The 25,164-nt window shown below is 40.0% G+C and overlaps 1 protein-coding gene across 1 annotated transcript in view; it reads left to right on the top strand.

Annotated features, from left to right (window-relative positions):
- Window positions 1-25,164, top strand: part of HTR4 (5-hydroxytryptamine receptor 4) — a 51,244-nt gene that overhangs the window by 3,157 nt on the left and 22,923 nt on the right. The window contains exons 4-5 of the mRNA XM_060146373.1: window positions 23,188-23,341; window positions 24,272-24,313. Of these exons, the coding sequence (XP_060002356.1) occupies window positions 23,188-23,341; window positions 24,272-24,313 (196 nt within the window). The remainder of the gene's footprint in view (window positions 1-23,187; window positions 23,342-24,271; window positions 24,314-25,164) is intronic.

Below are 25,164 nucleotides of genomic sequence, written 5' to 3'. Positions count from 1 at the left end.
AGGGTGGTTCAGAACGAGAGTATTCTGTTTGAACATGACCTTCTGAAAGTGTGTCTGTATCATCATTTTGTGTGCATATTTAGGTTTGTGCCTGTGACCGGGGAGCCTCTTTTCCAGAAAGTCAAAGGTGATTATAAAATCCCAAATAATTGTTTGCTTTTTGGACCCAAGCTAGCATTTCATTCTTGTTGCATAAATGTGTTCTTCTTCTTCACATTTGACTTCAGGAGGCCTAAAGATTTCTATCTTTGCCTCATTTGTTGGAGGTGCATGTTTACCATTTGTATCAGCACTTTTCATTTTCCAATTCCTGCTTATTTATATTCAATAATAAAGTCAGAATGCAGTTGAAAAGTCATACTATTACACTAACATATGCTGCCATCACTGTAGTCATATCTTAAGGGTAGTTCCCAAAAGAAAGTGTGGTGTGAAATATCTCATGTTAGCAGAATTGCCAGGGACAATCTCTTACTGTCTCTTGATTAGTCCAGAAGACCCAGCTTTCCACCTAGTCTTGGGATAGGTCAGTGTTTCTTTATTAGAGGAATAGGAAGAATAGTTGACTTAAAATTAGAGATTGTGCTATACCTAAAATATATACCTTTTACTGATGAACCTAGTGGCAGGGCAGGAATAAAGATGCAGACGTAGAGAACAGACTTGAGGAAGGGGAAGAGGTGGGGGGGGAAGGGGAAACTGGAACGAAGTGAGACAGTAGCATTGACATATATACACTACCAAATGTATAATGGATAGCTAGTGGGAAGCTGCTGCATAGCACAGGGGGATCAACTTGATGCTTTGTGACAACCTAGAGGGGTGGGATAGGGAGGGTGGGAGGGAGGCTCAAGAGGGAGGGGATATGGGGACATATGTATATGTGTAGCTGATTCACTTTGTTGTACAGCAGAAACTAATACAACATTGTAAAGCAATTATACTCCAATAAAGATACAAACATTTTTTTAAATAAAACAAAAAATGTACCTTTATACACTAAATCAGAGTTTTCCCAGTTAATTACTCATGCTGTTAAAGATCCTTAGGGACTGAAACCAGCTGAGGGAACAGCAAATTCATCTCCAATTTTATGGAACAGGTGCTTATTGATTAGAATGGCATGCGTAATGGCCTGATCTATTTAAATTGTACATGTTCTCTCTCTCTTGCTCTGCCAAGAACGTATAGATGAATGTACATAATTTAAATGCAATGTATAATGAGATTCCACTCTACAACTAGAGAGGGTAACATGGGTAAAACAGAACTGTTGGTTGGCAGGCAGAACCATAGTGTCACAATTTGAAATTTGTGTTTATTAGCTTATTTGCAACAATCTGATTTCAGTGCATGAAAGACTTTTTAAGACAGTCAGTATATACTGTAAAAAAAGTTCACATTAGAAAAAATAAAATGTGAGGAAACAGAAAATATATGGACATCCTGCAGGGTAGCCTGCATGTGATCGTTGCCAAAATAAGTGGTGAGACTAAAAGTATTATAGGAACTTGGAGAAGGCAAAGTTGAGGAGATCAGGGCACCTGGAGGTAACCTTGAGGTTTGGGCAAAAAGCCTGAGTGGGTGGGGAGTGAAGAATGGGGGAAAACGTAGAATCATCTTCCTGATGTGGATGGTTTTCTCTGGGCAGCCTTGAGAGAAGAATTGAAGGTTTCCTAGGAAGATTTGGCTTCAGAGTTCCAGGTTGACTATCACCTTTTGAAACCATGAAATTTTCCCTGAGTAGGCCTCAGTTGTCATGAAGCAGTATGGGCTGGTAATTAAGAACCATCGGCTTTAGAATGGAGGTAATCCAGGTTCAAATCCCAGCTCAGCCAGCTTTTAGCTCTGAGAATGGTGATAAGTTACTAAGCCTTGCTGAGCCTCGGTTTTCTTACCTCTGAAAATGCGGGCAGTAGCACCTATTTTATCGGATGGCAGTTAGGGTGAAGTTAGATGATCCATTTAAGGCATAGCATTGGCCCAGCTTGGTGCAGCCCTCCATGTTAGTGGGTGTTAGTTCCAGTTTCTTGTAACTATCCATACAACTCATGATCTTTCTTACCAAACTTGGACCTCCTGCTCAATGCATGGCTTTTCCAGCAGCTGCCACATCCAGAAACCAGGTAGTTACTCTAGACGCGGTCTTCCCTTATCCCCTACATTTAAATAATGACAAGTCCTACTGATTTTCCTTCCTGCACAGATCCTAGTCTATTTCTTCCCATTTCTGTCATCCTAGTGCAAGCTAATATCATCTCTTGTATGTCGCTGCAACAATCTCCCATTTTATCCCCACTAATTTATCCTCTATTTTATCCCTGCTAATCCGCTTGATACTTACAAGATCTCAGTGATCCTTTAATACTGCAGCTCTTATCCCGTTGTTCCTTTGCTTAAAACCCTTCAATGGCTGTTCATTGCATCGAGGATAAGACCAAATTCCTTGACCTGTAGGGTTTTGCACCATCTATTTCCTGTCTGTGTTCCCATCCCCATGTCATGCCCTTCATGCCCTTCACCAGCTTCACTCGACATTTTTTCTCTTTTTCCAGTGCTCTGTGCTCAGCCACTTCAGCCTTGGCTCATCCCTCTGCCCAGAAAGCTCCTTTGCTCCCTCCTCTCTTGAATGTCTTTCACATTTTAGCTCAATCCTCTCTTCCTTGCAAAAGTCCTCTCTGAGCCAATCAAAACCATCCTTCTCCTTTGAAAACTTAGTGCAATTGTGATTAAAACCACAATTGATTTTTCTTCAATTTTTTCTTAAATGTCTCTATCTCCCCCAATGGGAAAAAGATCAAGGACATGAATAAGGACAAGGCTCCTCCCCTCACAGAACTTACCTTTTAATTGGGAGATTGATAGTTTACTAGTAATTACATAAACACTGACTTAGGTATTTTGTAAACACCATTGAACAAATGGACCGTTCAGCACATTCTCTTTTTTTAATAGTTCTGCCAATAATTCCATTTCCTTCTCTGATAGTGGACATCAAAATTCTAATACTGTAAGTTAAATGGAGTCAAATGGTTTTGTTTTCTTCTGGGAGTCTTGGAAACTTGCCATTTATCTCCCATCATTTCCTGTCCCAAGAGTGACATTCTCATTGAGGTAGAAGGTTCACTCTGGATGTTACAGGACATTTTAGCCTGCAAGAGTATGATTTATTTACATCTAGCTTCTATTTTGCTGTATTCCTCCCAGCATGACAATTGGGCTGCCATGAGACAGCCTGAAGTACAGAGTGAATGTCTCAGAGAGGTGTGATGTTGCTGCTCGCCAAGTGACTCCTAGCAAGGTATCTTGTCCTTCTCTCTAAAGCTGCCCTCAGTCTTTGGGGGTGACTGATATAGGGTAGTGCCTCTCGAGCAAGAATGCTCACCTTGATTCCTAATTCCACCCAGATGGCAGACTTCTGTATCAAAGTAAAATGCAAGACTTCATTAATATATTATTGAATGCATTTCTCCAACCACCATCTTCTATCCACTGTGCTTCCTGGTGCTTTGAGAATCGAAACCTATTAATGAAAGTTTATTGACTCATTAGAAGTATTTTCCAAAATATGATTTAAATACATGCATCATATAGTATGGGTCACGGGAGGTCAAAAGCTGCATTAAAGCTTTACATACAGTTGATTATTTTAAATCTGAAGTTACTGTGAAAATTAAAACCAACCAAGTATTTGTAACAGAGTACTGGTTTTTAAGTGGAACATAATGCAGCCATTAAAAACCATGAGAAATAGCTCATGTGTTGTCCTAGAAAGATATCACTGGTTTATTATGTGGGGAAGAAAAGCAAGTTTCAGACTTTAATGTTTAGAATAATTCCACTTTTTTTTTTTTTTTTTTTTGCGGTATGCGGGCCTCTCACCGCTGTGGCCTCTCCCGTTCTGGAGCACAGGCTCCAGATGCACAGGCTCAGCGGCCATGGCTCACGGGCCCAGCCGCTCCGCGGCATGTGGGATCTTCCCAGACCGGGGCACGAACCCGTGTCCCCTGCATTGGCAGGCGGACTCTCAACCACTGTGCTACCAGGGAAGCCCTAATTCCACTTTTATAAAGTAAATATATAGATGTTTGTATCTGGGTGTACATGAATGAGTGAGTGTGAGAGAGAGTAGGAATGAAATTGTACCAAACTATTAACAATGGTTATATGGGCACAGTAGGGGGTAGTGTTGGCTAGGCTGGATGGTCGTTTGGATTTTTGGTGGGAGCCTTCATTTTTACTAATTTCTGAAATATGTATTCAGTTTTCTCTTTACTAGAAGTTAATACTTCTTGAATGTAAGCAGGTCCACAATAGCCTTTTAGCTGAAAGTGCTCCTGGGACAGCACATTCCTCAAATCGCTGAGAACATTTTGACTTTAGTGTTAAAAGTTCCCTCTGAGGTCAGAACAAGGTGGGGAGCATGGACATCTTTCTGACCAGTGAGTTCTCTCTGCCTCCTCACAAAATGCCCTAGGATCTACCCCCAAGGGAGCCTTCACCATCTCCTGTTGGCAGATTCTTCCTCGCGAGGACCCTCACCGTCATCTTCGATCACCCCACCCCAGTTCATGACCTTGTGTTTGATCTATTCCGGCAAGATCTTTTATAATCATCACAGTTTTTAAAAAATCATAATAATAATACCTGAGCATTGTAAAAAAAAAAAAAAGTTATTTCACAAGTAAAAATGTAAAAATGTCCCCATTTCTTCCTCTCCACTTCCACCGCTGTACACCCTAGAGAGTTAACAAGTGTAAATAGTACCCCCCTCTAAATCCCAATCATTTCACATACAATAAGCAGACTTGTTATGAACATGTTTTTAGTTTATTCAAATGGGTTTATTAAATAAGACTTTGAAGACGGCTTTCTCTGTATATATCCTAATGAATTGCCTGAGTATAGTGTTTTTACCAACTTGCTTCTCGGATGATGTATTACTGAGGTCTTTTTCAGCATCATGTAACAGAAGATAAACTGATTGGTTCATAGCTGAAAAGTCAGGCTTCAGACATGGCTCTGCAGGGCTTGAACATTATCATCTAGTCTAGCTCTCTCCCTGTGTCTCTGTCTCCCTCTCCTTTTTATCTCCTCCTTTCCTTCTCTTTCTCTCTGTGTCTCCCTCTCTGTCTCTATTTCTCTATGTCTGTACCCATATTTATATCTGTCTCTTTGTCCCTATGCTGTTTTGTTGTTGGATTCTTTCTCAGGCTGTGTTCAGAAAAATAGCTATAGGCAAACATATGTCTTAAACCATCCTTAACTCATGAGTCCAAAGAAGAGAAACAAATGCTATTTCTCATTGAAGAACTTTGGTTGGCTTTGCTTGAGTCAGACACTCTCCTCATGACTAACCATCGTGGGGTGGGGATGACACATCAGGTTGCTGGTCAGAGGTGAGGCACTGTGACTGCCAGCTTTACCAGAAGCATATGTTGCAGGAAAATGGCATTTCCTTCTGGAAAGAGGGATGTTGGGCAGACAAGGATAGCAGATATCAACTTCTCTTAAGCTGACCAAAGGACTTACAGGTATCTTTATGGAGCCTCTACAACATGACAGAGGTGTGTCATCCCCAAGTCTTCTTTATATTATGCCACATATTGCTAGATCCTTCCACTGGCTTCATATGCCATACTTCTCAGACTTTTAACCATTCCTATCCTCTTTCTCTGATCATGCTGTATTTTGCCCTGCATTTGGCTCAAATATAGTTCCCTTTAAAAAAGCTATTTCACTTCATTGAGGGTACCATCATCTATAGCATTGCAAGATTTTCTCTTTGATATGTCCATCTGAATTGTCACCCTTCCGCTTGGCAGCCCAGGAATTTGATGTGTTTTATCTGCAAAAATCCTCCAACAGTTTCTCAGTCACAGATTTTCTTTTAAAACAATTTTGCTTGTACAGTAAAACATACAATTCTGACTTAAAGATTGCATATTTCATCCTGTGCTGGAGATAAGTGTGCCTGCATTTCTTAACGATCTCCCTGGAGCATAACTCAATTTTGCAATGTATAAATGAAAAGTGTCTGTCACTGTGAACTTGTGTCACACAATTACATTTGTTTTCCCAATAGGATTGAAATACATTTCTGCAAGGAGTGGGGATTATAAGTTTCCCCTTCTCACATACTCTTTGAGGTTCATGCTTTGTATGTAATAATAATATTGGTTGAGTTTCATGCTAGAGGATATGAAATCTTATTTTTATATTAATTTCATCAAATACTTATTGAGTGCTTACTAATTGCCACAAGGTGAGTAGAGCACTGGAGGTGCAGTGGTGAACAATCAGAAAAGCTCTGAATCACAGAGATTTTAGTCTAGTGGAGAATACAGATAGTGAATAGGTAATTATAGTAAAATTGGTGGTCATTGAAATAGAATAAGGGGAAGTCAAGGAAGTTGTTGGAGCATGTGACCTCCAGTGCAGGGAAAGCTTTCAGAAGAAGTGATGCTGAAGCTGGGATCTGTAGATGATGTAGATGCCAGTAGGTGAAGGGGGAGAGGGTGAGGTATGGGGAGCGACAGTTCTAGACATCAGCATGTGCAAAGCCCCAGAGGTTTTTCAGTTTCACATTATCAAATATAGGCTAAATTCTTAGCTTATCTTTCAGTCCTTTCCCCAGAATTATCCTCAGTCTTTGTCTTTCGTATCTCTACTCCCACCCATGAGTGGTCTGTTATCATTTCCTGAGTATGGTGTGTTTCCTCGTAATTCCATGTTGCACCTGTATCTTGAGTTTCTTTTCTTTTCCTGGTGGACCATCCACCCTTCTTCAATACTCACCTTCTCCACTAACTGGCTGAGCTTCATTCCCAAAGAAAATTTGTTATTTCTTTCTCTGAGCTCCCATAGAATGTTAAATATTAACATAGCAGTTATCACTCATTTTAATAATTGGTTTATTTATCTGTCTCACCCTAGACTACCAGCTCCTTGAGAGTCAGCCTTTATCTCATCTGTTTCTGTGTTCTTCTTACAGATCCCCAGTAGCTGCTCCAGGCATGTTCAGCTGAGCATAGAATGCTCTCAGATGTGACTTGTGGTTTGATATGACTTTAGTGTTAGCTTTTCTCCCCTTTTAGAAATCTTGATATATAGATATATAAGAACGAGGCCTGGGGTGCTAGGTTTCCTGGATTCAATCCCAGATTGACCAGTTACCAACTGTATGATCTTAAGGAAGTTATTGAAATTCTCTGAGTTTAATCTTCTCATTGGCAAAATTGTATTAATTATAGTATATTCCATTTGGAGTTTGTGAAGACTAAATTACTGATTATATGCAAAGAACTTAAACTAGTATGTGGCAACTAGTAAGCATTCAATAAATGTTAACTACAGTTATTATTCCATTATTGTTTCCCTTTCCCAATGCAAATTCCTGGTGACTCTTGTGGGTGCCTTCCTAGACACTGATACTTGTCTTTTTCTTCCTATTTGCATAGCTGAGTGTCCTTCAAGGTTAGACCCTCAGCCTTCCAGCCCTGGGTATCTCCCTTCTCTTTTTTGGAGACCTCACCCATCCTGTGGCTTTGCTTGCCTGCCCTCATCTCTCCTGCAGTCTTGTCCCATGCTGGGTCCTCTGCCTCTGTTGAACAGCTAGCTGCCTGTTCGACATCTTGCCTTAAGCATCTTTCTGTCTTCTCAAACCCAGTGTGCTCAGAATGGAAATTTCCATCGTAAACAGATATCCTTTTCCACTTTGTACATCAAAGGTGCATTTATTAGTCAACTTTTAGTCATTTAAAGGTAATTCTCTGAGGACATCTTTAATTTATTTACCATGACCAGCTGGATGCCAAGTCATAGCTATATTTTCATAAATATCTTTCAAACCCATCTTCCTCCTCTTTATACATTTTTTCATCCCATTTCGGATTATTGCAGTAGCTTCTTAGTTATTATTCCTGTGTGTTATCTTATCTATCAGGTTAATCTTTAAATATGTCTTTTTTCTTGTGTCCTCAGCTAAAAAAGCTTAAAGGGCACTGCATACTTTCCTTCCTCTTCCTAGATAGGGTTACTTCTGTCTAGCCTTGCTTTTTGTCAGCATTACTACGGCATGGACTTTGGCAAATGTAGGTTTAAGTCCCAGTTTTACCATATCCTGGCTGTGTGATGTTGGGCAAATGGATTAAATTCTCTGGGCCTCAGTTTCCTTATATTTAAAATGTGGATGTTGAATGTTGCCTTGCAGAGTTGCTGTAGGAATTAGATATAATGTAGAATATACTTCTGACACAGAATATGTTCTCAAAAAATAGGTGGTGTGTATAGTAGGAATAGTAGTAATTGTAGCAGAGAAGGAAGTGTATAATTATTACAGTTAGAAAAATGCTATGTCACAGATATCTCCAAGGTACTATAAAAAACGAGGATGGAGTTCCCTGGCAGTCCAGTGGTTAGGACTTGACTCTTTCACAGCTGGGGCCTGGGTTCACTCCCTGGTTGGGGAACTAAGATCCTGCAAGTCACGTGGCATGGCCAACAAAACCCCCCCAAAAAACAAAAAAACCAGGACAGAGATGGAGAACCAATCCATATCTCTGACAGAAGGGAGTCTCTCCCCTTTGGTCCCTATTCATGATCTCATGTTGATGCATGCTAGATTTTTTATGTGACAGCTCCTGGCTCTGAGAAACCAAGGGTCCTCTTAACGGTTGGGCCTCGGACTGGCATACAACACTTCCAATGTACTCTGTTGGTCAAACAAGTCTCAGGGCAGCCCTGTGGGAAGGGGGCAGATGCCTTACCTCTGGATGAGAGAAGTGGCCATCCTTTTTTTTTTTTTTTCTTATTTAACATCTTTATTGGAGTATAATTGCTTTACAATGGTGTGTTAGTTTCTGCTTTATAAGAAAGTGAATCAGTTGTACATATACATATATCCCCATATCTCTTCCCTCTTGCGTCTCCCCCCCTCCCACCCTCCCTATCCCACCCCTCTAAGTGTTCACAAAGCACCGAGCTGATCTCCCTGTGCTATGTAGCTGCTTCCCACTAGCTATCTATTTTACATTTGGTAGTGTATATATGTCCATGCCACTCTCTCACTTCGTCCCAGCTTACCCTTCTCCCTCCCCGTGTCCGCAAGTCCATTCTCTACGTCTTTATTCCTGTCCTGCCCCTAGGTTCTTCAGAACCATTTTTTTTTTCAGATTCCATATATATGTGTTAGCATACAGTATTTGTTTTTCTCTTTCTGACTTACTTCACTCTGTATGACAGACTCTAGGTCCATCCACCTCACTACATACAAATAACTCAATTTCGTTTCTCTTTATGGCTGAGTAATATACCATTGTATGTATGTGCCACATCTTCTTTATCCATTCATCTGTCGATGGACACTTAGGTTGCTTCCATGTCCTGGCTATTGTAAATAGAGCTGCAATGAACATTTTGGTACATGACTCTTTTTGAATTATGGTTTTCTTAGGGTATAGGCCCAGTAGTGGGATTGCTGAGTCATATGGTAGTTCTATTTGTAGATTTTTAAGGAACTTCCATACTGTTCTCCATAGTGGCTGTATCAATTTACATTCCCACCTACAGTGCAAGATGGTTCCCTTTTCTCCACACCCACTCCAGCATTTATTGTTTGTAGATCTTTTGATGATGGCCATTCTGAGCTGTGTGAGATGATACCTCATTGTAGTTTTGATTTTCATTTCTCTAATGATTAATGATGTTGAGCATTCTTTCATGTGTTTGTTGGCAATCTGTATATCTTCTTTGGAGAAATGTCTATTTAGGTCTTCTGCCCATTTTTGGATTGGGTTGTTTGCTTTTTTGATATTGAGCTGCATGAGTTGCTTGTATGTTTTGGAGATTAATACTTTGTCAGCTGCTTCATTTGCAAATATTTTCTCCCGTTCTGAGGGTTGTCTTTTCGTCTTGTTTATGGTTTCCTTTGCTGTGCAAAAGCTTTGAAGTTTCATTAGGTCCCATTTGTTTATTTTTGTTTTTATTTCCATTTCTCTAGGAGGTGGGTAAAAAAGGATCTTGCTGTGATTTATGTCATAGAGTGTTCTACCTATGTTTTACTCTAAGAGTTTGATGGTGTCTGGCCTTACATTTAGGTCTTTAATCCGTTTTGAGTTTAATTTTGTGTATGGTATTAGGGAGTGTTCTAATTTCATTCTTTTACATGTAGCTGTCCAGTTTTCTCACCACCACTTATTGAAGAGGCTTTCTTTTCTCCACTATATATTCTTGCCTCCTTTATCAAAGATAAGGTGACCATAGGTGTGTGGGTTTATCTCTGGGCTTTCTATCCTGTTCCATTGATCTGTATTTCTGTTTTTGTGCCAGTACCATACTGTCTTGATTACTGTACCTTTGTAGTATAGTCTGAAGTCAGGGAGCCTGATTCCTCCAGCTCCGTTTTTCTTTCTCAAGATTGCTTTGGCTATTCAGGGTCTTTTGTGTTTCATACAAATTGTGAAATTTTTTCTTCTAGTTCTCTGAAAAATGCCATTGGTAGTTTGACAGGGACTGCATTGAATCTATAGATTGCTTTGGGTAGTACAGTCATTTTCACAATGTTGATTCTTCCAATACAAGAACATGGTATATCTCTCCATCTATTTGTATCATCTTTAATTTCTTTCATCAGTGTCTTTTAGTTTTCTGCATACAGGTCTTTTGTCTCCTTAGGTAGGTTTATTCCTAGGTATTTTATTCTTTTTGTTGCAGTGGTAAATGGGAGTGTTTCCTTAATTTCTCTTTCAGATTTTTCGTCATTAGTGTATAGGAATGCAAGAGATTTCTGTGCATTAATTTTGTATCCTGCTACTTTACCAAATTCATTGATTAGCTCTAGTAGTTTTCTGTTAACATCTTTCAGATTCTCTAACAGTGACAGATTCTCAAACAGTGACAGCTTAACTTCTTCTTTTCCAATTTGGGTTCCTTTTATTTCTTTATCTTCTCTGATTGCCGTGGCTAGAGCTTCCAAAACTGTGTTGAATAATAGCGGTGAGAGTGGACAACCTTGTCTTGTTCCTGATCCTAGAGGAAATGCTTTCCGTTTTTCACTGTTGAGAACGATGTTGACTGTAGGGTTGTCATATATGGCCTTTATTATGTTGAGGTAACTTCCCTCTATGCGTACTTTCTGGAGGGTTTTTCTCATAAATGGGTGTTGAAATTTGTCGAAAGCCTTTTCTGCATCAATTGAGATGATCATATGGTTTTTCTCCTTCAATTTGTTAATATAGTTTATCACATTGATTGATTTGCATACATTGAAGAATCCTTGCATTCCTGGAATAAACCCCACTTGATCATGGTGTATGATCCTTTTAATGTGCTGTTGGCTTATATTTGCTAGTATTCTGTTGAGGATTTTTGCATCTATGTTCATCATTGATATTGGCGTATAGTTTTCTTTTTTTTGTCACATCTTTGTCTGGTTTTGGTATCAGGGTGATGGTGGCCTCGTAGAATGAGTTTGGGAGTGTTCCTCCCTCTGCTATATTTTGGAAGAGCTTGAGAATGATAGGTTTTAGCTCTTCTCTAAATGTTTGATAGAATTTGCCTGTGAAGCCATCTGGTCCTGGGCTTTTGTTTCTTGGAAGATTTTTAATCACAGTTTCAATTTCAGTGATTGTGATTGGTCTGTTTATATTTTCTATTTCTTCCTGGTTCAGTCTTGGAAGGTTGTGCTTTTCTAAGAATTTGTACATTTCTTCCAGGTTTTCCATTTTATTGGCATAGAGTTGCTTGTAATAATCTCTCATGATCCTTTGTATTTCTGCAGTGTCAGTTGTTACTTCTCCTTTATCATTTCTAATTCAATTGATTTGAGTCTTCTCCCTTTTTTTCTTGATGAGTCTGGCTAATGGTTTATCAATTTTGTTTATCTTCTTAAAGAACCAGCTTTTAGTTTTATTGATTCTTGCTATCATTTCCTTCATTTCTTTTACATTTATTTCTGATCTGATCTTTATGGTTTCTTTCCTTCTGCTATCTTTGGGATTTTTTTGTTCTTCTTTCTCTAATTGCTTTAGGTGTAAGGTTAGGTTGTTTATTTGAGATGTTTCTTGTTTCTTGAGGTAGGATCGTATTGCTATAAACAATACAATGGAATTGCTTTTGCTGCATTCCATAAGTTTTGGGTCATCGGGTATTCATTGTCATTTGTTTCTAGGTATTTTTTGATTTCTTCAGTGTTCTCTTGGTTATTAGTGTATTATTTAGCCTCCACGTGTTTGTATTTTTTACAGATTTTTTCCTGTAATTGATATCTAGTCTCATAGCGTTGTGGTCGGAAAAGATAGTTGATATGATTTCAAGTTTCTTATGTTTACCAAGGCTTGATTTGTGACCCAAGATATGATCTGTCCTAGAGAATTCCATGAGCACTTGAGAAGAAAGTATATTCTGTTGTTTTTGGACAGAATGTCCTACATGTCCATTCTTGTTTAATGTATCATTTAAAGCTTGTGTTTCCTTATTTATTTTTATTTTGGATAGTCTATCCATTGGTTAAAGTGGGGTGTTAAAGTCATCTACTATGATTGTGTTTCTGTCGATTTCCCCTTTTATGGATGTTAGCATTTGCCTTATGAATTGAAGTGCTCCTATGTTGGGTGCATAAATGTTTACAGTTGTTATATCTTCTTCTTCTTGGATTGATCCCTTGATCATTCTGTAGTGTTCTTCTTTGTCTCTTGTAATAGTCTTTATTTTAAAAAGTGTATTTTGTGTGATATGAGAATTGCTACTCTAGCTTTCTTTTGATTTCCATTTGCATGGAATATCTTTTTCCATCCCCTTCACTTTCAGTCTATATGTGTCCCTAGGTCTGAGTTGGGTTTCTTGTAGACAGCATATACATGGGTCTTGTATTTGTATCCATTCAGCCAGTATATATCATTTGGTTGGAGCATTTAATCCATTTACATTTAAGGTAGTTATCAATATGTATGTTCCTATTCATATTTTCTTAATTGCTTTGGATTTGTTATTGTAGGTCTTTTCCTTCCCTTGTGTTTCTTGCCTAGAGAAGTTCATTTACCATTTGTTGTAAACCTGGTTTGGTGGTGCTGAATTTGCTTAGCTTTTGCTTGTCTGTAAAGGTTTTAATTTCTCCATCGAATCTGAAGGAGACCCTTGGTTGTAGACTTTTCCCTTTCATCACTTTAAATATGTCCTGCCACTCCCTTCTGGCAGAGGGAGACTCTGCAGAGTTTCTGCTGAAAGATCAGCTGTTAACCTTATGGGGATTCCCTTGTATGTTATTTGTTATTTTTCCCTTGCTGCTTTTAATATTTTTTCTTTGTATTTAATTTTTGATAGTTTGATTAATATGTGTCTTGGCATGTTTCTCCTTGGATTTATCCTGTATGGGACTCTCTGCACTTCCTGGACTTGGTTGACTATTTCCTTTCCCCCATATTAGGGAAGTTTTTAACTATAATTTCTTCAAATATTTTCTCAGTCCCTTTCTTTTTCTCTTCTTCTTCTGGGACCCCTATAATTCAAATGTTGGTGCATTTAATGTTGTCCCAGAGGTCTCTGAGACTTTCCTGAATTCTTTTCATTCTTTTTTCTTTATTCTGCTCTGCGGTAGCTATTTCCACTGTTTTATCTTCCAGGTCATTTATCTGTTCTTCTGTCTCAGTTATTCCACTATTGATTCCTTCTAGAGAATTTTTAATTTCATTTATTGTTTTGTTCATCATTGTTTGTTTGCTCTTTAGTTCTTCTAGATCCTTATTAAACGTTTCTTGTATTTTCTCCATTCTATTTCCAAGATTTTGGATATCTTTACTATCATTACTCTGAATTCTTTTTCAGGTAGACTTCCTGTTTCCTCTTCATTTGTTTGGTCTGGTTGGTTTTTACCGTGCTTCTTCATCTGCTCTGTATTTCTCTGTCTTCTCATTTTGCTTAATTTATTGCATTTGGGGTCTCCTTTTCACAGGCTGCAGGTTCGTAGTTCCTGTTGTTTTTGGTGTCTGCCCCTAGTGGGTAAGGTAGGTTCAGTGGGTTGTGTAGGCTTCGTGGTGGAAGGGACTGGTGCCTGTGTTCTGATGGATGAGGCTGGATCTTGTCTTTCTTATGGGGAGGACCACGTCTGGTGGTGTGTTTTGGGGTGTCTGTGGACTTATTATGATTTTAGGCAGTCTCTCTGCAAATGGGTCGGATTTTGTTCCTGTCTTGTAGTTGTTTGGCATGGGGTGTCCAGCACTGCAGCTTGCTGGCCGTTGAGTGGAGCCAGGTCTTAGCATTTAGTTGGAGATCTCTGGGAGAGTTCTCGCCGATTGATATTGCATGGGGCTGGGAGGTCTCTGGTGGACCAATGTCATGAACCCGGCTCTCCCACCTCAGAGGCTCAGGCCTGACACCTGACCGGAGCACCAAGGCCCTGTCAGCCACATGGCTCATAAAGAAAAGGGAGAAAAAAGAGAACGAAAGAAAAATAAATAAATAAATTTAAAAATGTTATTAAAATAAAAGAATATTATTAAAAATACAAAAAATAGGGCTTCCCGGGGGCACAGTGGTTGGGAGTCCACCTGCCGATGTGGGGGACGTGGGTTTGTGCCCCGGTCCGGGAGGATCCTGCATGTCGCAGAGCGGCTGGGCCTGTGGGCCATGGCTACTGGGCCTACGCATCCAGAGCCTGTGTTCCGCAACACGGGAGGCCGCAGCAGTAAGAGGCCCGCGTACCACAAAAAAATAATAATAATAAAAAAATAAAAGAGTAATAAAAAGAAAGAAGAGAGCAGCCAAGCCAATAAACAAATCCACCAATGATAGCAAGTGCTAAAACTATGCTTAAAAAAAAAAAAAAGGACAGACAGAACCCTAGGATAAGTGGTAAAAGCAAAGCTATAGTGAGAAAAATCACACAAAGAAGCATACACATACATACTCACAAAAAGAGAAAAATGAAAAAATATATATATATATAAAAAGGAAGAGAGCAACCAAATTAGTAAACAAATCTACCAATGATAATAAGCTCTAAATACTAAACTAAGATAAACATAAAATCAGAAACAAATTAGATGCAGAAAGCAAACCCGAAGTCTACAGTTGCTCCCAAAGTGCACTGACTCAATTTTGGGATGATTTGTTGTCTATTCAGGTATTCTAGAGATGCAGCGTACATCAAGTTGATTGTGGAGATTTAATCCGCTGCTCCTGAGCCTTCTGCGAGAAATTTCCCTTTCTATTCTTTGTTCGCAGAGCTCCTGGGGTTCAGCTTTGGATTTGGCCCTGCCTTTACATCTAGGTCACCTGAGGGTGTCTGTTCCCCACCCAGACAGGACCGGGTTAAAGTAGCAGCTGATCAGGGGGCTCTGGCTCACTCAGGCCTGGGGGGTGGGAGGGGTCTTTAGCTGATCTTGGTTGGAAATTTGGGCTCAGTGATCACCCAAGATGCTGTCTTCAGCCATCTCAGTTAGAAGAACTGGGCCTGGATTAAGTCTATGAGAGGATACTACATATAATCAACCCCTTTGATTGTAGCCAGTATGGTCTTATCGTTTCCATTCACCTTTAGGGACCAACTCATTTACCTTTTGTTTCTTAGAATCAACTACTAAGAGAGATTTTGAACCCAGTGGCTTCTATTTTATTTGTTAAATAATTTAGAGTCCCTGGTTCCAAAATGTATTTAACTTTGTTTACAGTAACATGCATGAAATAAGTATATGTATACATATAAGATCAGAGGGTCTGAGAATAAAAATAGTAATTGCTATTTATTAAGCTTTATGTGCCAGGAACTTCCTAAGTTTTAAACGTATTATTTCATCAATTCCCACAGCCAGTCAATGAGCTGGACATAATGATCTCCACTTTACAGATGAGGAAACTGAATCTTGGAGAGGTTAAGTAACTGATCCCAAGACCACAGAGTTGGTACCCAGATGCAAAAACGTACGATGACTGCTAAAATCTCCTCTGATTCTGAGAGTCTAGGGTTCCAGGTTGTTCTGTTTGCTCTTTCTGCCTTCACTGTGCTTGGGAGGGCAGGAAGTGAGGAGGAAGAATTTTCCTTAATTGCAGGTAGAGTGGGGAAGAGATTAGCATGGAACTTAAAATACATGACTGCCTTCTAAGAGTTGTCAAAGTAAATTGTGTCCCCAGAGACATTTAAAAGCAATTTGCTCACACATTTACACATGGCTGTGGTTGGGGAAGCTGATGGCTGGTCTACCAAAGTGGGTTTTAATGGAGTTTTGTGAGCAATACTTAGAACTGTTTTGCATAAGATATTACTTTGTAAATATCCTTGCTACATTTTAGTTAATCCTGACCATCTGGAACCTCACTTGTCATTTGAACATTTACTTAACCACTGTGTAAAAGTTTTCTAGTTAAAAAAGAATGCCAATTGTCCAATGGAAGTCTAGAGAACAGACCTAATAGATTAGTCCTGAGATGAGACAGAATTGGTTTTTCTGATGAATACTATCCACCTAGCCTGTGAACCAACCACTCTGTCTCTTGAGTTTGTTGTAATTCAGCTCCTTTGGTAGAGCAGTGTTGATTGTGATGGACATTTTCCAGTTCGAAAAGAACTTTTGGTGATTCCTCCGAGTATAGCACTCCTCTAAGACAGTAGTTCTCAAAGTGTGATCTCCAAACCACCAGCAGCAACATCACTTGAGAACATATCAGAAATGCAAATTCTTGGGCCTCATTCAAGATCTGCCTACAATCAGTGTTTCAACAAGCTCTCTAGGTGATTCTGAAGCACACTATGTTGGAGAACCATTGCTCTGAAATCTGCCCTTCAGCCAGTTTTCTAGGCTTACTTCTACTTCCATATAAACACTCTACCATCCAGTTAACTTGTACTCTGTTATATTTATATGGGTATGTGGATACATGCATGTATATTTATAGATGGATATATATTTATATATATACAATTTCTGTGTCCAGGTCTTTGTCCATGCTCTTTATAGCAACTGGATTATACTTTCTCCTCCACTGTCCTTGCCCAGTCTCTGAAACCCAACTTAAAAGACACTTATTGGAGATAGCCTTTCCCCATCCCTCTACTAGATATGACCTTTCACATCCCAAAAACCTGGTTCCACATTTTAATGTAATTTATTTTAATTGGTAGTTATTCAGGGTTTACTATTTATTCAGCCCTTTTGTGAGCATTACTCTATATCTAGCATTGTACTAGACATTGAGGATACAATTGTGAACAGGCAAACATCTCTGGAACTTATAAATCAGTTAGGGGTAGACTTTTCTCACCTCCTGTCCTAGATCATAGCTCTGAGAAGGTGCAGGTGTCTTGTACTGCTGGGTGTCCCACAGGTTGTGTTAAGTTATGGCAGGCAGGATAGAAGGTGACGTTCTTTCTTTTCTGGTCTGTATAGGATACACCAGAGTATTATGCTCTCCTTGTGGCTCCCACTCTTAAGAGGGAATGGCACACTGTAACATACAGAGGACACAGAGCCCCTGCTGTTGGTGAAAATCACCTCCTCTAAACCGAAGTTTCTCAAATGTGGCACTACTGTTCTTGTAGACCAGATGATTCTTTGTTGTAGGGGGCTGTCTTGTGCCTTGTAAGACATTTGGCAGCATCCCTGATCTTTACCCACTGGTTGCCAGTAGCATCACCCTTTCCAGTTATGGCAACAAAATATGTCTCCATACATTACCAAATATCCTTTGGCATGCAGAATCAACCCTGGTTGAATACAACTGTGAATATTTTTACCTGCAGAAAATAAAACTTAAGAGGAATGTAGAAGCTCTCTTCAGATACCTGTAGGAGTACTGTGCAGAAGAAGAATTAGAGATAGAAATTTTAAATTGAGACAGAGGGTAAAACTGGAAGTTACAGAAAATCCATTTTGGAGGAGACCTTTTTAACTTCAGGAGAGCCTTGAGTTTAGAATGTACTGTTGTACGACTTGGTGAATTCCCAGTCCTTAGTGCATTCATGCAGGCTTGGATATACCTCATTTTAGAGGGGACTTGGGGATTTCAGGATTTTGAGGATCCTTCAAGTTTTGAGATTCAATGTTTTTATGTTTCCAAAGTGGCTTGTAAAGAATTAGAATAATCCCTTGGGGATTTTGGGAAGGTGGCAGAGTGAAGTGATAGTAGTGAAATTAACCTTCTGACCCTTGTGTCAGGCTGCCTGGGCCAGATCCCAGCTTCGTTCTTACCACCAGTGGGACCTTGGACAAATCTTAGCACTTCTGTGTTTCTGTTTCCTCATCTGTGAAAGGGGTGCATTTATAGTTCCTATTTCAGAAGTAGTTGTGAGGACCAAATGAGATGATACAGGTAGACCTCTTGGTAAGTAAATGAAAAGTAACTCTTATTATTAACTCAGCAAGTGTGCTTTGCCTAAACTCCAAATAACTTGCAAATTTAACTAGCTACTTCTGTGTATTTGTGTTGTACATGTGTTTGGGAGGCAGTTCATAATAGGACAAATATATTTGTCGTTAGCACTGGTAATATAATCCAAATGTAAATATTAAAAAGCAACCATGATAGGTAAAGATCGAGTTTTCTGATTTCTATCTGGTCCTTGATCTGTAGACAAAAGTTAGCATTTTAAGGGTCAGTTAACACTAGAACTCAATTTTATTATTATTATTTTTTTGCGGTACGCGGGCCTCTCACTGTTGTGGCCTCTCCCGTTGCGGAGCACAGGCTCCAGACGCGCAGACTCAGCAGCCATGGCTCACGGGCCTAGCCGCTCCGCGGCACGTGGGATTTTCCCGGACCGGGGCACGAACCCATGTTCCCCTGCGTCGGCAGGCGGACTCTCAACCACTGCGCCACCAGGGAAGCCCTAGAACTCAATTTTTATTAATCATTTTATTGAGTGATGTTTGTTTTCACATACTTAATTTACACTCTTGAATGCAGCCTTCAAGAGGATGTTTATTTTTCAGATCCTTTGCTAGAAAGCAAAGATTGGAAAGATATAAGGAAAGAAATTAGAAGAATATGAGGTGGCTTATTTATGGCAGCTGTCTCAAGGATGCCAAGGCCTTGGTAAGAATCTTGGGCCCATAAAATCGAGTGCTCTAATTTGAGCTCCAGATAAAAACCTTATATTCTCTACTCCGTGCCACTTAAAAATCATATTATTTTTACTGTAAGATATAGCACCAGATTGAAGATGTAGAGGAGAAGATTTAAGTAAAACACATACATAGACAGAATTTGGTATTTTTCTTATTCATCCTTACTATTATCCACAATTCAATCGGTATAATTTGAAGAAAATGAAATTCTTTTTTCCTTTTACTTATTGCTAACTTTTAAGGTAGGAAATGAAGGATTTTTCCCAGGCTTGCCCAGCCACCTCACATCATGCAAGAGTAACTTTCTACAGCTCTCTGTGCAAGAAACCATGGCTGTGTCCCACCTTAGCCCCCTGGGAAATGAGCTGTCCAAGGAACTTTATTGCAAGCACTCATTGTCCAGGGCACTGACTATGTATGTAAATGCATAAGGGATTGGTAGCATGTGTACTACATCCACAGGATTCCCCTTGAAGTTGAATTTCAAAAGGAAACCCGTCACCATTATTTATTTCTCTGTAGCAGCAGCTCCTAATAGCCTAGGGTAATGCAAATTAAAGCATAGAACATTTGGACAGCAGAACTTGGGGATTTCTTATTGTTGACAGGATATTCATCATGCCATGGGAATCAGTCAGTCACCCTGCCAAGTTAGACTTAGAAAGAAAGGCTTTCATAAAAATGTTATGAGCACCAATATAACCATGTATTCAAATACTTTGAATATAATCTACATGTTCTTCTATAAATTCTGTTGTCTTCCCAACATAATCCTCTAAACATCCATATCTACTTATGGAGGTCAGAAGAACGTCTTGCTTCCTCAAATATACCTTCTGTCCTGCAAGGTGTTTAATTTGGCTTTGTCTTTTTGAATTTTTAGATTTATATGACAATGGAGATCCAACCCAAATTCCTAAAGTCTTATCTTTACCCAATATCTTGACATCTGTTCCAAACCTCAAAAATTATAAATTATACAGCAAAGGTAGGGGGGATATCTATTGGGTTAGCCAAAAAGTTCCTTTGGGTTTTTCTGTAAGATGTTATGGAAAAACCCAAACTAACTTTTTGGCCAACCCAATATTTTTCACTTATCCCTTGATTGCCTTCTTTGGGTTGGTAGATGAAGGGATGCTATAATTTGAGCTATGATCTGGAGGTATATTGAATAAAAACAAAGGTATTCTTACTTAGAACAAAGCATCTATGAAGGACATATCTGGCATTCGAAACCATTTTTATTGAGGCAAGGTACTTTGGTTGCAAGTAACAGAGGCTGCCTTTAGCCAACTTTGTTAGCTTTTGCTAGGGCTATCATAACAAAGTACCATAAACTGGGTGGTCTGGAACAACAGGATATTTATTGTCTTACAGTTCTAGAGGCTAGAAGTTTGAAATCAAGGTGTTAGCAGGGCCCTGCTCCCTCTGAACCTGTAGGGAAAGGATTCTTCCTTGTCTCTTCTAGCTTCAGTTGTTTTGCTGGCAATCTTTGGTGTTCTTTGGCTTGTAGAAGCATCATTTCAATCCTCTGTCTTCACAATGCCATCTTCTCACTGAGCATATCTGTCTGTGTCTAACTTTCCCTTTTTGAAAGGATTTCAGTCATGTTGGATTAAGGCCCACCCTAATGGCCTCATTTTAATTTTATTACCTCTCTAAAGATCCTATTTCCAAATAAGGCCGTATTCCAAGGCACCGAGGGTTTGGATTTCAACATATCTTTTGGGAGATGGGGACACACTTGCACACATAAGATCAACTTAAGCAAAAAGGAAATTTTGTGGGAAAATATGAGGTAACTTATTTAATTGAAGGAAGAGCTAAAGAATGAGGACCCAAAGGGGCAAGAGCACGACTGCCCAAAGATCCAAGGAGCAGGAGCTACTCTCAGCCCCACCAGGAAGCTGCTGTGGGAATAGAGGAACCTTCTCTGACTTTGCCATTTTTGCATCACTCTGCATGACATTCAGAGTCCCAGGAAAATGTCTGATTGGGTCACTCCCCGGCTGGAAAAGTCAGTCCCATCATTTTTTTTCCCAGCTACATGACAGCAACAGAGAAGAGAATTCCCAAAGGATTTGGGATGCTATTACCAAGAAAAAGGAGGAAAAATGGTAAATGTACAAAACCAATATCTAATCTAGGCCCTCTAGCAGGAAATAAGGAAGGGAGCAAAATTTGAAGAAAAAAGTATATTTTTATGTACTCCAAATTCATCAGCTCTATGTTAGTAAACCTCTGATGATTGTTAATACAGCCATTCAAGGAAAACTTGCCACTGTGATATAATTTGCCTTTCTTAAATAAGTGATGAGTGTGGAGAGAATTCCAGCTAATCATGGTTCTTTCCGTTACTGAGTTAGCTTTAGTTAGATTTGGCTACCATGTCAGTTTTACAGGTAGAGAAAGTTAGTTCCTGAGTAATTCCCTCTCCCATTGTTTGGTCTGTTGTTCTATACTCTGGTCCAGATCAGGATACCCCACTGTCTTGCTGGCCACAGGGAGCTCCCTGGTACAATGTGGTTAGCTACTCTTTGATGCCCTGTAGGGAAGGGTATAATCCACTTGCAGCGCCTGAGGCACGCTCTTCTCATGCTTTAACACTAGGCTCTCCTTCTCATTGCACCCTCTCTCCCAACTCATCCTACCACCACCTTTTCAAAGAATATAGCCATTGTTCTATTAGTTATGCTTTGAATTAAGAAAAGAAAGGAAGAGGTTGTAAAAATTAACAAAGTGAACTGCATAAAATGAGGGATATAAGGGGGTGGCTCATCATTAAATGGTGAAAAATCTTAAAGAATAGACTTAGCCCCCAGGCTGTCTCTATGCATTTTTTCTTTGACTCTTCCAAAGACAAATGGCTGATAGAACTACCGTGGTATTTTCCCTGTTGCCAGTTCAGTGAACTTCCTGGGCATGGAAGTAGTGATCTCCATGACTGGAACAACATACAAGGAGCAATCTGGGAGTTAAAGACCAGATCATTGAGTTTGGCAAGTTGCACCTCTCTCTGGAGATAAGAAGAAAGTTAGTACTCTAGGCAGAATCTGGGCTCAGGAAAGCGTGAGCAGAGAGTCCCATGAGAAGATTGGACCCTGATAAATGGGGATGAGATGGTCTCTACCAGTAGGTAGGAAATGATGGAGCAGGAAATATTTGGAACTTGACATTCTTGGCATCAGAGAAACAGTTAAATGGTTCAGCCCAGAAGTAACACATGTCAATTCTGTTCATGACTCGGAGGCCAAGTCACTCGGCCCCACTTAACCACAAGGAGGTCAGGAAGTGCATGTGCCCAAAAGGGGGAACTGGACATACCTAGCAAACAGCAGTAATGACTTCCACTTGTCAAAATGCAAACTCCAGATTCCTCCCTAACAGGCTCTAATTCAGGAGATCCTTGGAATCTGCATTTTAAGTAGGTCTCCTGAGGTGAGTCTGATGCAGGGGAGAAGGGCGGAATTTTTGGACCACAATTTAAAGAACACTGACTTAGAGCATCACCTCAGTATAGGTAGGTGATCAAGAGGATGGGGACAAGTTTGAGATACTGTTCTTAGAGCTCAGATATAGGGCCAACCCTGGGTCACCTCAAGTTGTTATCAGAGAGGACTGCATACATCTAGACACTGAGGCCCAGAGAGCTGGACAGAAGCTCTTAAAATGCCCAGGCATGAGGGTAGTGTTGGATCCGTGTCTGAGACTAAGAAGACCCTCAGGTATATGTTGAGCTTCTCAGATATTGGGAGAGGAAGAGGGATATGGGACCAATGCCTGGTTCTCGTATGTATGATCTAAAGTTTATATTTATAATAGTAGAAACTCTTTGACCAATATAACATTTTATTGTACCATTGCTTTTTTCTTTCCTCTGTTCTTTTCCCACTTCTCTCTCCTTCTCCTTCCCTTCCTCTACTACCCACTCACCCCATTTCCCCCCATTATTTTCTCTTCCTTCCTTATTTTTATTCTCTACCTCCCCCTCTAATTTTCCTCTTTCCCAATATCTCCTCTGCTTATTGCCCTTCTCCTTCATCCTTCTCCCCTCTTCTCTCTCATCAATTATGCTCCCTCCTTCTCCCTCTCATCCATCCTTTCCCTTGGCACCCCCCTATCCCCTCTCCAGGTATTATGCCATCTGCTGCCAGCCTTTGGTCTATAGGAACAAGATGACCCCTCTGCACATCGCATTAATGCTGGGAGGCTGCTGGGTCATCCCCTTGTTTATCTCTTTTCTCCCTATAATGCAAGGCTGGAATAACGTTGGCATAATTGATTTGGTAAGTACTCGTGCAGACCCCACTGGTTTACTGTCTGACTAACTTTGTTTGCTTGGGATTCTAAATAAACAATGTCAGGTTAGGTGGATATTCTAAGAAAGATCCTGATAGTGGTCTGAGTAACAACAATAACAAACAAAAAAAGCAGGCTAACATTTTCAAAAGCTTACTGCATGCCAGAAAGTACACTATGTACATATAATCCTTACAGCATCCCTTTGGGAAAAATACAATACTTTTCCCCCATTTCACAGATGAGAAAACTCAGGGTCAAAAAGTGAAGTAACATGCCCAGTGTCACACAGGTATTGAATAGCAAAACAGGTGTTCAAAGCTTAGCAGACATACTCCAGAGCCTGAGGGAAGTGATGTGCCCCAAGAGGCCTTCATCTCATTTCATGCTGAGATCCTATGAGGCTTACAGTGACCCACAGAAAACCTGTCAAGGAGGTGGGGGCTTCTGGAGAATGTTTGGGCCAGAAGTCGAGAGAACTGGACCCTGAGCTCAGCTCCGTCCCTGACCCACTTCCTGAAAGTCTGTGATGAGAAAATTCATGGGTCCTCAGTGGGAACAGTGTCTTCCAGTGGTGCAGGAGAACAACACGTGGCACAGGTGCCAGGCTTCTGCCAAGCCCTGTCTAGATGCTCATGAAGAGTTTCCAGCTCTGACATACTATGTTTTTAATATCAAACTTGTAATGAAGATCGAAAGCTGTGCTCTGGATCCATTAGCAGGTATGTATATTCCCTAAGGAAGTTGTCAGGCAATCACTTTAAAATGGATCCCAGGACCGTGTTGTGGTAGGGAGGGGAATGGGGAGGAGAGATTGAGAGTGAGCTCTGGCCCAAGAGGACCAGTCAGAGTAGGAGCTGCCCCTTCCTCTCTCCATCCCATTCCTAGCCCCTAATCTTGCCTTATTCTTTGTCCAGGAAAGGATATCCAAACCAAGGCTGGGCCAGGATTTGCATGTGGTATGTCAGAACGAGAGTTCCTTGGGCTTCTGAAAGAAATGCTGGGCACAGAGGAGTGGAGAAGTGAAAGGGGATCCGTACAAGGGAGACTGTATTGATATTTTCTTAAATCCTGTCCCTCTTCTTTCAAACTTTCATTTTTATCATTCTTGGGGGAAATGAGATTCAAATTTCCAATAACCAGTAGAATAATAATTATAATGGCCAACAAATGTTGAACACTTACTGTGTGCCTAGCCCCGTGTTAATTTAATCATTATTATCTCGCTCAGGCCTCACAATAATAGTATATGTAAATCCTGTCATTGTCCTCAGGAAACTGAGGGTCAGAGAGGTTAAGTCACATTGTTAGGGAGTGGTGGTGACTATATCTAAGCCCAGACTTACTGGACTCCAGAGTCTGTGTTCTTATGTTTGTGCTAAACTTAATCCCTAACGGAGAAGCCTTTGGAAGCATAATCTTCTGTGCATTAAAACTTGTAACAAGGGTACAGCACTCTTACCTTCTGACGTAGAACTTTCAAGGAGAATAACCTAGGGAATTTTGTTCATTTGTGAGAGTGAGATAGAAGCATCCCCTGTTTACTTCATGTAACTGAATGGGGCATCTGCTTACTGTTAACGTGCCTAGTATTTGCTCCATGGTATTATGATTGCATTTCATATCTTTTTACTCATTTGCACATTGAATCTGCCTAGAGGGAAACTAGCATAACCCAGATGTTCATAACACATGTACAGTTGATCCTTGTTATTCATGGTAATTAGGGTCTATAAAGTTGCTGCAAATACTGAATTAGCAAATCATGAATCTTTGTTCCTAGGTGAAATATAGAGTTAGATTCCTGTGA

Source organism: Lagenorhynchus albirostris, chromosome 3, assembly GCF_949774975.1.
Source record: "Lagenorhynchus albirostris chromosome 3, mLagAlb1.1, whole genome shotgun sequence".
Lineage (NCBI taxonomy): Eukaryota > Metazoa > Chordata > Mammalia > Artiodactyla > Delphinidae > Lagenorhynchus > Lagenorhynchus albirostris.
This window is presented reverse-complemented; position numbering and strand designations above follow the sequence as displayed.